Genomic DNA, 14,269 nt, shown 5'->3' on the forward strand with positions numbered 1-14,269 from the left:
GTTTATGAGGACATCGTCGACCGCTGATGACGCCTTTTCGTCCTGTATATATATTTATTGTATATCTCTCGTTGCGACGGCTACCTTATATAGTAAAATGACAAAAACTTATTTTCTTAAACTTTTAATTTTTGGTTAACTGTTCCTTATTGGTATATCCAGCTGCAGCAATCATCTCTCGAAAAATATTCTTCGCCTCACTGTCCGATATAGACATGTGGAACGACATAACTGCAGTAATGAGATTTGTGAGATGCTGCCCATTTAAAGACAACAGTTCCTATTCGTCTGAAATCAGACTCCCCATTTGACGGTTAAAATATGTTTTTAGTGAGTCTAAGGAGAAAGGAGACAATGGTGCACGAGAATACAATTTCACACCCACGAATATTTAGTTTCAAGAGATAATCCATCAACCTACGGACGATAACTCCAGTCGATTTATTGATGTCAGCTAAGTGCACAGATTTTCGATAATAAATACCATTTCGTCAAAGGTTCAATCGACTGTTGATAAGTCGCAAAAGAAAATAAATTCTTAACCCCCTTCTATGTTTACTGCAGTTTCTGTAGTAAGCTGTGGATAACTTCAAATGCTTCCAATGTCATCTCCGTAAAAATTACGTCCCTAAATTCAATACTTGTCCGCTGAGTGTACGGCCGGATGACTGAAAGTGCTGGATGCAGAATTAAAAACGGATAGATAACTTCATATGTATCAAACGCATAGATGCCCTAATAACAAGGTTTTCCTATTTACCCTTTCAAATGCGATTACATTAGACTAACAACGCTTACTAATGCTTAAAACACGGATAAAGTTTAAAGAAGTAATTTTATCGTAGTAGCTTAACATTAAGACGTATTTTGAATGTTTTAGTTTGTTTTGTTGAGTTAATGGTTTTTGTCGTCATGTCTCAACCATGGAAATATGAGTTGTAAAGCATTCGAAATCTTACACTGATGATATTACTAACCGTTGTCTACTATTTCCATTTACAAACCATATTTCCCAACTGAGTCGTTAGATAACTTTCCCTCTTGTTCTTTTTGCTGACAGACTTTCACACACACTGTTCTCTGTGTCACACCAGAACACTACGTACGTTTATACTGAACTCAAATATGCCAAAGAACAATGGTTTAAATATGATTTTCAAGCTCTTGACGTTTTTATCAGTATCAACGCTTCTGAATAGTGAAGGTATGCAGCATACTAAAACATTTTCAAAGATTTTCCGTGCCATTGCAACATTATAAAGAACTATTGTGAAAGTGGGTGTTGTTGTGATAGTGACTGTAGTTTCCGGCAGTTTGAACTGTTTACAACTTGTGAAGAAACCTCTAGAAGGTATAAAAATGTGGCAATATTGTCTAGCATATTTAGAGATTCCTTACAACTTTGCAAGGACTTGATTTCAGATGGTTTTGATCATCCACTATGTATTTATTCTATAAACAGTAGTTCTATTCACTAAATGCCATTTTTGGTTTAGAAAATGTCAATTACACATTGGAAAACGCCGTTAGACTGAAAAACATCCTAAGTTATTCAGACGATTTTGTTCTCTATTCGGTAAGCTAGAATAATTGCTTCAAGGTCTAAAAGTCCTGATCTCCAAATCCAGATAGGTGTTCCAACGCATATAAGCTATGGAGTCAACGAGGTTGGGCCACTGATCATTCCTCAACTAAAGCAAACCTCATGTGAAATGGTTTCTGTGAGTAAGTTGGTCAGTTATTTAGTTACACTTTGTCTCAAATTAATATATGACAGTTATTTCATTAAGACTATAATCACAGTAGTCATATTGCTCAGATACTTATGTCTTGCTAGTGTATCCATCCGAAGGAAGTTGGTTCTATTTCGTGACCGATGCCAAACATATTTTTCTTTGTAAGTGTCATAATATCACTAAACGATACTAAGAAAAAATCGGATCTTCATGGAAGCATCCAACCTAAAGATTAACATGGGCCAATCAACCTACTACCTCCATTACTGAGGCTTGAAGATATATGTAATTACCTTGTTGTAAGGATTTATGTCAGTCTAGGTTTTCTAGTACTTTGTGAAATGAGTATGCTTAGGGAATATGAGGTCAGAAAAATAAGTTGAAATTGCTATTAAAACATTTGGCTTTAGACGCGTTCATCAAAGTAAACAAGGTGTTAACCAATACAGATGTAAGCAGAAATGCTTGATATATAGAGGGTTTTAAGTCCTTAAGATACTCTTGATGAATTCATCTTTAATAGTTGAGATCACGAGTCAATTAAAGCCAGACCACCATGGAAAACCTGGAAACACTGGACGGCTGTTTCGTCCTAGCATATGACCTTTCAAAAGTACGCATCCACGATTCCATTCGTGCGATTCGAGCCCAGGACCTATCGGTCTTGCGCTCAGAGATCTATGGCTTTTTGGTAAAAACGAAATCATCATTGCAACCATCCGATCCTCGTGCAGCAGCCCTCAGCGTTTGTCTAATCGGGAATCTACACGTAGAGATTCCGGAACGTTCTTCTAAACGGTAATTAGCTGGAGTGTTTTTGACTCTTTTGGAGCTTCTTGAAGCTTCCTTACGTTTTCTGGGAGCCTTTCTCACACTAACTATCATCTAAATGCCTATCATTGCTAGTTAATTAAAAAGAATTTCATTTTTAACGGATCACGATACAAAAGAATGAATATTTGTAGTAATTTAGCACAATTTTCATTTACACCTGGTAATCGAATCTTTCTGCAATGAAATAAATTGTTTAAACTCAATGATACTCTATAGTTAGTCACTTATACTGACCACTAAACAAAACTTTCAACATAAAAATAAGTGCCATCCAAAACGTTTCATTCTCATTGATTATTATTTTGAAATTACATATTCCCCCTTATTAAAAAAGTAAAACAAACTGATCCAAAATATTTTGTCACATTTTAATTGTAGGCTTTGGCCAATCATTTGTAAGTTACTGTGAATGGAATGTGGTAGAAATTGAAACAACGAATAATTTTAGAACGAATAATGTTAAATGTAACCGCTTGGGTGACGTTTTTCTGATGGTTAAGAATTCAAAAATGCTAAAAAACATGAAATTAAATGAAATCAATCGTGAAGAGATTGTGCCTATTGTTATTTGTTACGAACAAAACACTAGCTTACCGATTTTATGTCCAACAACAACACCAAACATTATTATCAATAGCTCAAATGAAACTATTTGCTCAGTTGTACCAGTATCGGTAATAAATTTTTGCTTCCTGAATTCTATTTCCAGGATTTTTAAAAACTATAGGCTACTTTATTTAAAAAAGAATTGTTTACCGAATTTGACCAAGCGAAAATCCAGAAATCAGTGAGAGTTTGGAGTTTATATGTCATATACTTGAAAGTTAACATACTATTATTTTTTACACTCTATTCACGGTAAATAAATCCAGATTTAACGTGTCAAAAGTTCGATACCTAGTCGAACTACTATGTTACAAAATAACTTCGGTTTTGAAACAAATGACAGACTCTATTTCGGCTTTATTGTATTGATGTTAATAGATCACATAGTTGAGGAAGAAATTCTGTTTATAGTGTGAATTAATGTGAATTTGGATGGTGTTTTTTGATAATCATTGAAAAAGCTTAGTTGTACCGTTAGTTGAAATGTAGCACATGTTAAATTGATTGGATTGAGTAGGTGTAAGGTAGACAAAAATTTAAATTAGACAATGAAAGTAAAAATAAAACTAATAATACAAGTTGAGAATATTGAATGAATTGGAACAAATAATAGCGAGTTACATATAAGAGAAAACAGAATTATACTATAATCTCGAAGATACAAAACCTGGTATAACCGATTGGTTTTATACTAAAGTACGATTGAACTCCATCAAATAACAAGATTTGGTAACGAAGATGGTCGTCACTCCTCAGTTACTAAGTGACTCGCTGGGTTGTCAAAGTACCACGGCAAAAAGTTGCCATGTAGGGGCAGAAGATCTCTACCTTTATAAAATACTGCACTTGTTTTATGTTTTTACCTAACCTAAAATTACAACAGAAAAAGGATCGAATGGTTCCCACTGATCGTCCCAACAGTTCACTTCGGAGAATGCATCAAATTTTAAAGTAAATCAATTCTCACCTTATCACCTAATAGCCTATAATTTTCACCTTGTAAACTTAGTGTCAAAACACATATCAGTACGCCAGGACACATACCAATAAGTGGTTCTGTTAAATATGAGTAGAGCTAAGTACCTATTTATCCAACCAGATACAGACATAGGGTTCATAAAGCTTTAATAGCGGCTGCGAAAAATTTCTGGTAATTCTTTAATCAGTTGACCTTAAATGCTCTAAAATCTAGTTTACATCTTTCCCTACACGAAACAGTGAAATTCAGTTGAATTTTGAGGCAATCATCAGTGTTCTTTTTCGAACTGTCATGAGTAAAAAGTGAAAGCATTTACTACTTTTATTTCTAGTAAGTAGTATTATAAATATAGTAACCTTTTTGTTGGTTCTCCTGAGTTATTAATTAACGTGGGGTCATTCTAATTTATACAGGATCATTTTTGGATATCCCTCAGTGTTTTCCTAGCCAAGCACACTTCGCTAAAATGTACTGATAAGTTTTAAGCAATATATTCTTGATAATGCAGTTAATTATGACTTAAAATACTTAGCGTATTAAGAATGCTCGTCATGCCATTGCTATATATAGACTACTTACTTTGTATAACCAAAACACGTTATTGGAAGTTTGATAAAGTCCTTGAAGAAGAAACTTGCTGTTCAAAACGACTACAGAAAAGTTCGTTACATGCCATGTTTCCTTGAAGCTGCATTTAGCTTCCTTCAGATTTTGTCTTTATATCACTTTATGTGAAAAAATATGCTGAGATTCTCAGTCCAAAGTTCAAGTCACATAACTGAACGGTGTATACAACCCTCGTATGTATATAAAATGAAGTGTTTTAGTGTATATCAAGTATTTTTTAGCTAGGTCTATCATTAGAAAATCATTTTCATCACGTAATAACAACATTAGGGCAGTCAGTAAAGACACAAATGACACTGAAGATATGCTTTGTGCTGGTCCGAGACTTTATAGTGGTAACCACCAGCTATCCAATCATCGACTCAAACTAATATTATTTAGGTTTCACAGAATGCATCGCGCCGCCAAATTAGTGAGTTTGGGTTAGGTACTTGAAATTTTTCAAATCCAGTCTACTCGCAATACAACGTGCGACAATCATCCAGTGTTGTCGGAGATGTTTACATCATTACTGATACAACCTTACAGATCACAGTTTCTTGCTGTAAACTCAATGGAGTCAACTCGTAATAACTAAAGCATGTCACAATAATGACGCTAACCAAGTGATTGTTGAAGCTGAATGCTTACCTGCGGCAGTGAATTATGTTCATGATATTTCACGAAAGAACTTAAATTGTAAAAAGTTGACTATTAGTGTATTCTGATGGTTCAGTGTTACGTGACTTTTAATGACTACTCAGTTGACATCAGTCCTTGGTGTAAAACAGTTTTAGACTAATATTATGGTGTATTGTACTTACGTTGACAGATATAAGTGGTATGTAACACCAATGAGAAGTGGAACGCCTGCAGAAGATGATTGAATCGAAGAGGAGAGGAAAGGAAAGAGAGAGAAATTTTAATGACGACGAGGTTGAAAGAATCATAAGGCATGTAAAGGACAAGTGAAGGAGGATGTACAAATAATATATTTAATGTGTGGTTTTCATACTTTATGACGGTACTCTGTGATTTTGCACTAAAAAATAAAATGGTCTCACTCACCTGAGTTTTCGTTCACATCAATATCATTGAAACTATATCCATTCAGTATAAAGTATGGAATGCCGTAAACTAATTAAATGGTGTTTTATTTACCTCCAAAGGTGTATTTGAAAATGACATATGAAGTAATTGGTACAATTAGCCAGTTTGAAGTTCATGCTTTAATTGGTAGCGTAACTGGAACATTTACACAAAAATATGAAGTTGAATTTGTCCAGGTCAGTTACATGATTTGAAATAACAAATTAAACAATTCATTAAACTGTACTTAACTTTCTGATAAAAATATTTATTCCCCAATTAGAATTTAAATATCCCTGGACCTAAAAAGAAAAGGAAACAATAATTAGTTGGGTAAATAGCTGATAGAAACCAATTCACGAGATTAATTAAATGATCAGGGTAATAGAGTTTATGATTTAAGGGTTTTTTTATGAATAATGAACATCCGGTAACAATCAATGAAGAGAACTTAAATTAAATATCAGAATTTACCTCACTAATACCTCTTAAAAATGTAATAATAAACGACCGGTTTCTAACTTATATGAAGTAGTTTGCAAATATAAATGAAAATTCTGGATCAACGGTTTCTCAACACTTTTTTTCATAACATTTATGCAATTCTAAGAAAAAAAACGATTCATTTCAAAGTAAAAACTTTTTTCTATTTTACAGCAATGATTTAAATAACTTTATTATTTCATAATTACTTGTAGACAAATGCATCCGACGCTTTACCAATGAGTGGAAATCCGGGCTATTTGATTGGTCGTCCAATAATAGGCGCTAAGATAAATGTAACTGATTTATCGTCGCTTGGATATTCAGGAAATACTGGTTCTGTCACCACTATATTGCCTACATCAAATATGAAGTTATCTATCAAAGGTGTAAAGCAGCAACTAAGTAATGGAGTTTGGAATATTCTTGCTGGTGGTTCATGTGGGACAATTCTACAAGGAAGAGGTCATTTGGTAGAACCTATTAGATTTGGTGAAGATGTTTACAGTGGATGTACATTAAGGTAAATTATAATCCGTACTTTATTTTTAGTCATTAGAATTAGTAATATAAATTTTTGAATAGTTAGCATAATGACATCTATCTTGTGAAACAAATGAATTATACCAAAACATTATGAAAGACGTAGAACGGGTGAACTCAAGCATCCTAAAATGTTAAGCATCGTATTCCATCATTTGTTTTCTTTTCTTTTCAGAACAATATTTTTTACTATGACTTCGCTCAAAGTGAATATAGGTAACTTTAGGAAGACATAAGTAGACTCAATAGGAAGCGTGTTGCTTCGTAAAACTATAATACTTACAATCCATTTGTATTAATATGCCATATAAATTACGCGAGGAGGGCTCTATATTCTGTTTTAATGAGTAGTTTATATCTACTTTTTCATCATTATACATCCAAGTTAGGACTGATTCATTTAATGGTCTTGATGCAACAAGCAATTAAAATAAACAATCTGAGGAGATGTGATTAGGTCAGCCAGACGCAACGTAGAACCTGGAACTTGCCTACATCAGTGCAAGTTGCCATACCCTATTAGCATAGCGAGACAAAATTTTCAGAGCTAATACCACATTATTAGAGATAATAACAGTAATAAAAAGATTATACATCAAGAATACGACCTGATAAGATATAAATCCGGTTAAATAACAAGAAAATTATAGGAAATTTAGTACTAAAGAGATCTACTAAGTGTTATCAAAGCCATGTAGTGATATACTGCTCAGATATGCAAATAGGTAAATCTTCTTTAAATCTGACTACTTATGCCAGAACTCTACAACTCAAAAATAAGGTTTCAGTTCAGGTCATAAATTTGTAATGTTCATAAAGACAATTATTAGTCATTTTTTAAAGATGAGTAGAATCACTTGTGTACAACGCATTTTAAAAATAGCTTTTGAAATGACTTAAAAAGTAAAGATCAATTATCAGGTAAATATGAACTCTACAAAGTTCTGTTGTGGCGTGTGCTACTATATAGACATAAATAGTATATGATGTTAGTCATGAATAGAATGTCTGGCAGCAGAGAGACAAGAGGATCGAACAGTAAAGAATGGAAACAAAATGTAATTTCTATGAAAATACAAGGACAATGAAGTCTGAGTCATTTTGAGACAATTGAGGGACATTTTTCAAATTAAGCATTTACTAAATGGTTGCTAGATTTTAATAACAAGTCCTGTAATTTTGTGTTAAGTACATTCGATTGTCCCCACCCGTGTTCTTGTTCAGTTCACTGTGAGCAGCTTTTTAAGGTGGTGACGTAACAGTAAGCAGATCAGGATACACTGCAGGGACCACAGTACTTTTATAAGCGCAGATGGTTGTATACAACGAAATCAGACAAGACGTATTAATTAATCACCATACAGATTTTCCATGTTTCTAGTTGGAACCAAAAGATATCACTGACCAGTCAAATATTAACAAGTTGATGAACAGTATTGTCCCAGTTAGCTTTTTAGTATAATGGTAAATAAAATAACTAGAATATCGAGAAATCCTCAGAAACGATCGTACTCCAGAATACGATTCCACTCGAACATTGGCATTCTGAGCTGAAAATACTTCTCACCCATTAAATACACTTTAATTCGTTTGACCAAAATCTTTAGATGTTATGTTGGTATTCCTGATGATAGTAATGAGCTACTCAAACGTCGATATATGTAATGAAATGAAATGCAATGGAACCGGTGGTTAGAAATTAAATGTTCGGATTAATAATTTATGGGGCTAAAGTTGATGATGGATAAATTAGTGTATTAATTATACACATATTTACATAAGCATTAAAAGAACTAGCCAATTGGTTTATTACAAATGTATTGTATTTTCACCCACAGCCTAACATTATTCTTTTAAAGTGAAAGACCACCTTATTTAATTACAATGAAAATCATAACTTCAGAATCTTCTTTTTTAATTTTACACTTAGTTTATCATTTCTTGAACAATTTACAAGACCTGAAATGGATTGGACTACACGTTGTGTACAATATCAAAATATAATATGGGAGAATTTACTTAATCCCAGTGGGATTACAAATGAAGAAGATCGTAAAGGTTTAGGCATAAATTTCATGTCAAACAAACCAGATTTATTAGCAATATGGCCAATATCTAAAATAAATCGTAGTTCTGAATGGGTTCCAATACAAAATTTAATTAATAATAATTTTCCAACTACACCTAGAGGTTTGAATGGGTTAGTCTTTGCAGTGTGAATATTCTTTATTCGATATACATTTTGCGTTTAAAGTTGATCCTTACTTTTTTTAAAAACTAATTTATCTATTTGTAGTTTAATAGTTGAATTCATAAGTGAAATGAAGCTAGACCACCATAGAAAACCTGGAAGCACTGTGCAGCCGGTTCGTCCTATTATGGGACTCCTCAGCAGTGCGCGTCCACGATCTCACTCGTGGGATTTGAACCTAGGACCTTTGGCCTCACGCCTGAACGCTTAACCCCTAGACCACCAAGCCGGCGTCCAACGGTATTAATGACTAACTTCAACTATTCCATGAAATCGCGCCACCGTTCACCATTGTCTTCAGTGAGTGGATGAGAACCGTTGAGGAGTCTCATACTAGGACGAAACGGCCGTCCAGTGCTTCCAGGTTTTCAATGCTGGTCTAGCTTTAATTGACTCATGAATTCAACTATTGAATTACTACAATCTTCACAGAACCCCTTTCTGATAATTATCTACTTGTATTGAGTTATTTATGCAATGTAGAGTTTGTTTACAGTTAATGCATTTAAACAAACGGCATGAAAAAAAATCAATAACGACAACCAGATGACGTAATAAAATAAAACAAATGAGATAACTGAAAAGTAAGAGAATGAGCAGATTGGAAAACACCAGGTTATCTTAAACTTACAGTGAACCAGAAATAATTACAGTTGGTTATGTGCTAATGATTACAAACCAAATCAGATAACATATTTCTTACCGATCTTTTATTATTATTATTATTATTATTATTATGCGAATCACACATGTAAGGTATACTTCATTGGCCGGTACTATGTCAAACCCCTTATAGGTTATTTTAACTTCTGGATATACTATTCTATTCATTCTTCTCAAGCCACTTTTATCTGCATGTTAACCCTGACTGTTTTTATATGATCGTATATGTGTTGATTACTTACCCTATTCATTATGTGCCTGTAACTAATTTTTGTTTAACTATAACTATCGGGTTACGCTTGGTCAAAATGGAGTTGGCTCACTCACCTCCGCTCTGATCCTTTTTGCTTGATATACGTATTTGAAATTCATTCTTGTATTTAACTTATTAAATTCCGTTATTCACTAACGCTAGTTAATTCAGTAATTATGTACAAGGGTTGGCGGGATGTATGATTTCGACAACAATCATCATACGATCCAACTGGAGTTAAACTAAGGGGCCGCTAAGATAATGGGCCCGTCGACAACATCATTGTCCGATCTAATTGGCGGAAAAACTAAGGGCCGCAATAGTTATGGATTTATTCTATTGAAAATACTACTTATACAAAATAGTTACAGATAGCAGAGATGATTACATTAGGAGTTACTGTTTCTTAACTTTTAATATGACTGATAAATTAACATAATTGGCCAGTTCATTTTACGAACACCCACGAAGATAATCAACAACTCATTGCTTTCACAGTGCTATTTATAAATACAGTCATCAATGTGGTCAAACTTAATCTCACTACTTACCAAGAAGTTTTATTCTTCGGATAAATAATTCAAATAAATCTGGTATGGACATAATTATAAACCCCATGTGGAGACGCTGGAAAATGCGGAGTCTTCCGATCATCTTAGGCAACAATGGAGGCATGCTTGGGATGAAATTCCCTTCCTCTAAATGAAAAATGCTGCAAAATGTTGATTGGCCTGCGTCAGAGCCTGAGTTAATCATAGGCAGTAGACTATTTGAGCGCATTATTCCCAAAAGATTTGGAAAAGAATTATTCACTAATGTCAAAAAAATTTGGATAATTTAATACAGCAACTACCGAATCTTGATGTAGGACACTCAGGTTACTATTTGTTGTTTGGTTATTTATTCACATGGCTACGAAAATGAACTATGGAATACTCTATTCTTAATGGACAATTGTGTTTCAGTCTTCATTTAAAAAATTATAGTGTCTTTTCATAGTGAAATTTAATTGAAAGTGACCTACTCGCATATTTATAATACGGTTGTATTGTGTGCTACTGATGTCTACAGATATAGGTAGTATATAGTGTCAATTGAAAGTGAAATGTCTGGTAACAGAAAGTTAAGAAGATCGGGGAAAAAACAACGAGAACAAAGAATGATTGCTGTGGCAATGAAGGAACAGTGAAGTCTGAGACGACTGACTAATATTTTGCAAATGAGATATTTACTGTTTGGTTCTCAGATGTTCTGTAATGTCGTATACAAATATATTCGATTGTCTCCACTTGTGTTATTGTTCACTACACGGTTTCTTAGAAAAGTCCAAAAATTTGTTAAATATTTTGAGAATAGAAGATTGTTTTACGATCAATAACATTCAAAGCATTAGTTTATTGCTTTATAGTTTCTATAATAATACTGAATATCAGACTTAATCATTTGTTCAATTAACTAGTTCTGATAATATTTTGTTTCATAATTTTAATATATTATTACATTTTAGCTATTGTTATCAATTACTAATTGGACAAGAGATTGAAATACAATATGCACGTTTTGGTTCAATGATATTTCCACAAAATCAGATTATTGGTGCTAAGTGTAATTATATTTATGGTGATGTATTTTTCATGGTATGATTCTATTATAAATCGATATAGACGTGAATCATTTAAGTTTGTTTGGTGGAAAATATACCATAGATGATACTAGCAAAGTATATTGAAGATAATCAAACATAATAATAATAATAATTACGGCTCAATTAATTCATTCAACCTCCACTATAATTTAGTTAGGATCATGTACTAGAACTGTTTACAGGAACTAAGTTTAATTTATTCCTTAAGTTCAAATTACTGCAAAGTATCTAAGGGGAAATAGATATAAAAAAATATATGCAAACCACAACTTGGTTTTTAAATAGAAACATACAATAAGTCGTTCGTTTTAAATATTAAAATGTCCCATAATAACGGTCTTCAGTGAAATTCTAGTTGTTATTTTTACTCATTTAATTAATTAATTTAAAACTATCTTTCGACTGCCTAAAACTCAATAACAACTTTAGGAATTTGAGTAAATGTTAGTTAAAACACTAAAAAGATGTAATTTTAAGTAAAATGGTTGTGTTTGAAAATATAAAAATATTGAGAAGTAGTTTAACAATGTTATATCCCGATGAGAATAATGAATGGTAACTTTTGGGACCCGTTTATGGGCCAATACTATACGTATGATTGTCAAATGATTAAACTATTCATATTCGTGTTCCTGTTATCATAGGCTTTATTTTGATCTACGAGCTATTATTATATGATTTACCATTCTTGGACTAGGCCCTGTCTACCGATTACTATCTCCCTTATTCACAGCCACATTTGGCTAAATCCTGTACAAATGTTGTTTCATATTTTATGGTACAATGTGGTCTGTCTAATTGGTATGTTAACCCAGTATGTTTGAAGTAAATGATTCATATAGCAGTGGCTGAGATTGATGTTCTGGACCTAACAGGCAGAGCTAAGTGAGAAGCAAGACCGATAAAGACTCTGGACTGCTCGTACGGGTTTTATGCGTATATATATAACTTACATTTCGATTTAATTTAGTGAATCTTTTACACTCATAAACATTATCATTTTAACACTATTTCAAACAGATGAATAAAGATAGAGTTCAATGATAACAATCAAGACTTGTATAGTTCGATATGAATTAACTTCAAGTACAGGACCATTTAAGATTAAGATGTCTTTGATAGTGTGCAAACTGTTGGCAATATAAACCTAAGACTCTAGTCTATGAACATCAAATCATGTTGTATGTTTAATCCACAGGTTCATATACTTAATTTTGGTCACTTTCTAATACAGCCTAATTCTTACTGGATATCACTCACTGATGAGTTATTGTGTAATTCTAGGGAACTAACTTCATAGATTTAAAATGGTCCCAGGAGTTTAGCAGTTTTTCAGTCGATATCAGGCATAAGATAAAAACAATTTTCAATTAAGTAAACGATAGTTTTATTAAGTAAATAGCACTTGTCAGAATAATTTACCTGTTAAATTAATACTTTCTAGATTTACCTTGTATTTTCTTGCGAAAGGTGGTTTCTAATGAAATTTCGCTCTTTGGGTTAGGTAGTTTGAAAATACAAGCTTCTAAAGGGAACAATTGTAATTTCTTCATGAATATCTTTGTCAGCATGTTCGCCCTATAAGTATCAGTTATGTAAAAAAGAGTAATTATCCAAATGCGTGAAACATTTTAAGGAAAGTGTAGTGCTGTAATCAATATTACTGATAAACACTATTAAATCCTATAATATCAACCTACCATGGATAGCCAGAAGAAAACAACCGAGGAAATACTCACCTCGCAAAATTCTATAGCTCTACTAATTCCTGTTGTATACTGGGGGGAGATGACCAAACGAACAAAGAATGGACACCATTAAAAGAAGCTAATCAGATACCCAAAGCCACCAATTAATGAGAACATGAATAAACCACTCACATCAAATAACCCAACCTTACCAATTTCATATTCCTGATCTACAGATCTTTTTCAGCAACTTAAAGTGTTATTTTCTTTGAAATTATTAAACATCGATTCTGTCACTATAATTTATACAATTTATATTTTTGTTCGTAGGTACTAGTAAAACGTTATCTTTTCTACGTTTTAGAAACCTAATTTCAACATTGAAATAACACAACGAGTTCGATTCACTGACGTGACACCGCTGGCTGAGACTCGGGAAAAATTACGCCCCTATTTCCTTGTGCGATTGCCAAGTGACTTTTTCTATCCATTTGCATAATAAAAGCATTGTTTGGTTTGATTAAAACTTTTTTTTAAAGGTATACTTCTGAATAAATCCAAAAATAAATGTATTTTTATATAAATTTGAAGAACATTGGATCTTTTTTAATCAAACTGACTCCTTATAATAACCTCAAATATTCGATATTCTGTCTACGCTGGGTGATTCATTAAAATTAGGTAATAAAAACCAGAAAGCAATGGACAGCTGTCTCGTCCTAGTATGGGACTTCTTGAAAGTGAGCGTCCATGACTCATTCAGGGACTGAACCCATAGCTTTCAGGTCTTACGATGGGCATTCGAATTTAGACCACTGGTCGGGCATTTAATGGTTCATATACACGATGTTTATCGATTTACAATATCGTTTAACCAGCTTATTTGTTTCGCT

General features: G+C 33.1%; 1 protein-coding gene across 4 annotated transcripts; it reads left to right on the top strand.

The window, feature by feature from the left end:
* Positions 1–879: 879 nt before the first annotated feature.
* On the top strand, positions 880–13,895 carry TCTN1_1 (Tectonic-1). 4 transcript variants are annotated; one of them, XM_051211877.1, is made up of 11 exons: positions 880–1,204; positions 1,234–1,351; positions 1,388–1,461; positions 1,497–1,576; positions 1,629–1,725; positions 2,949–3,244; positions 5,931–6,047; positions 6,549–6,856; positions 8,807–9,076; positions 11,551–11,680; positions 13,741–13,895. In XM_051211877.1, the coding sequence occupies exons 1-11, from the start codon at positions 1,126–1,128 to the stop codon at positions 13,873–13,875; spliced, it is 1,704 nt and encodes a 567-aa protein (XP_051071990.1). In that variant the 5' UTR covers positions 880–1,125; the 3' UTR covers positions 13,876–13,895. The 4 variants fall into 4 exon arrangements, with proteins under 4 accessions (XP_051071990.1, XP_051071991.1, XP_051071992.1 ...); XM_051211878.1 differs by having other exon boundaries at positions 1,126–1,204; positions 3,280–6,047; XM_051211880.1 differs by having other exon boundaries at positions 946–1,351.
* Positions 13,896–14,269: the final 374 nt, after the last annotated feature.

This window comes from Schistosoma haematobium, chromosome ZW (assembly GCF_000699445.3).
Source record: "Schistosoma haematobium chromosome ZW, whole genome shotgun sequence".
NCBI lineage: Eukaryota > Metazoa > Platyhelminthes > Trematoda > Strigeidida > Schistosomatidae > Schistosoma > Schistosoma haematobium.

Bases quoted from the DNA above. Each gene is read 5' to 3' on its own strand.
- TCTN1_1 (XM_051211877.1), top strand. From the start codon at position 1,126: ATGCCAAAGAACAATGGTTTAAATATGATTTTCAAGCTCTTGACGTTT. The intron at 9,077-11,550 runs GTTAGTCTTTGC...ATTACATTTTAG, and splicing joins ACACCTAGAGGTTTGAATGG to CTATTGTTATCAATTACTAA. The intron at 11,681-13,740 runs GTATGATTCTAT...TCTACGTTTTAG, and splicing joins ATGGTGATGTATTTTTCATG to AAACCTAATTTCAACATTGA.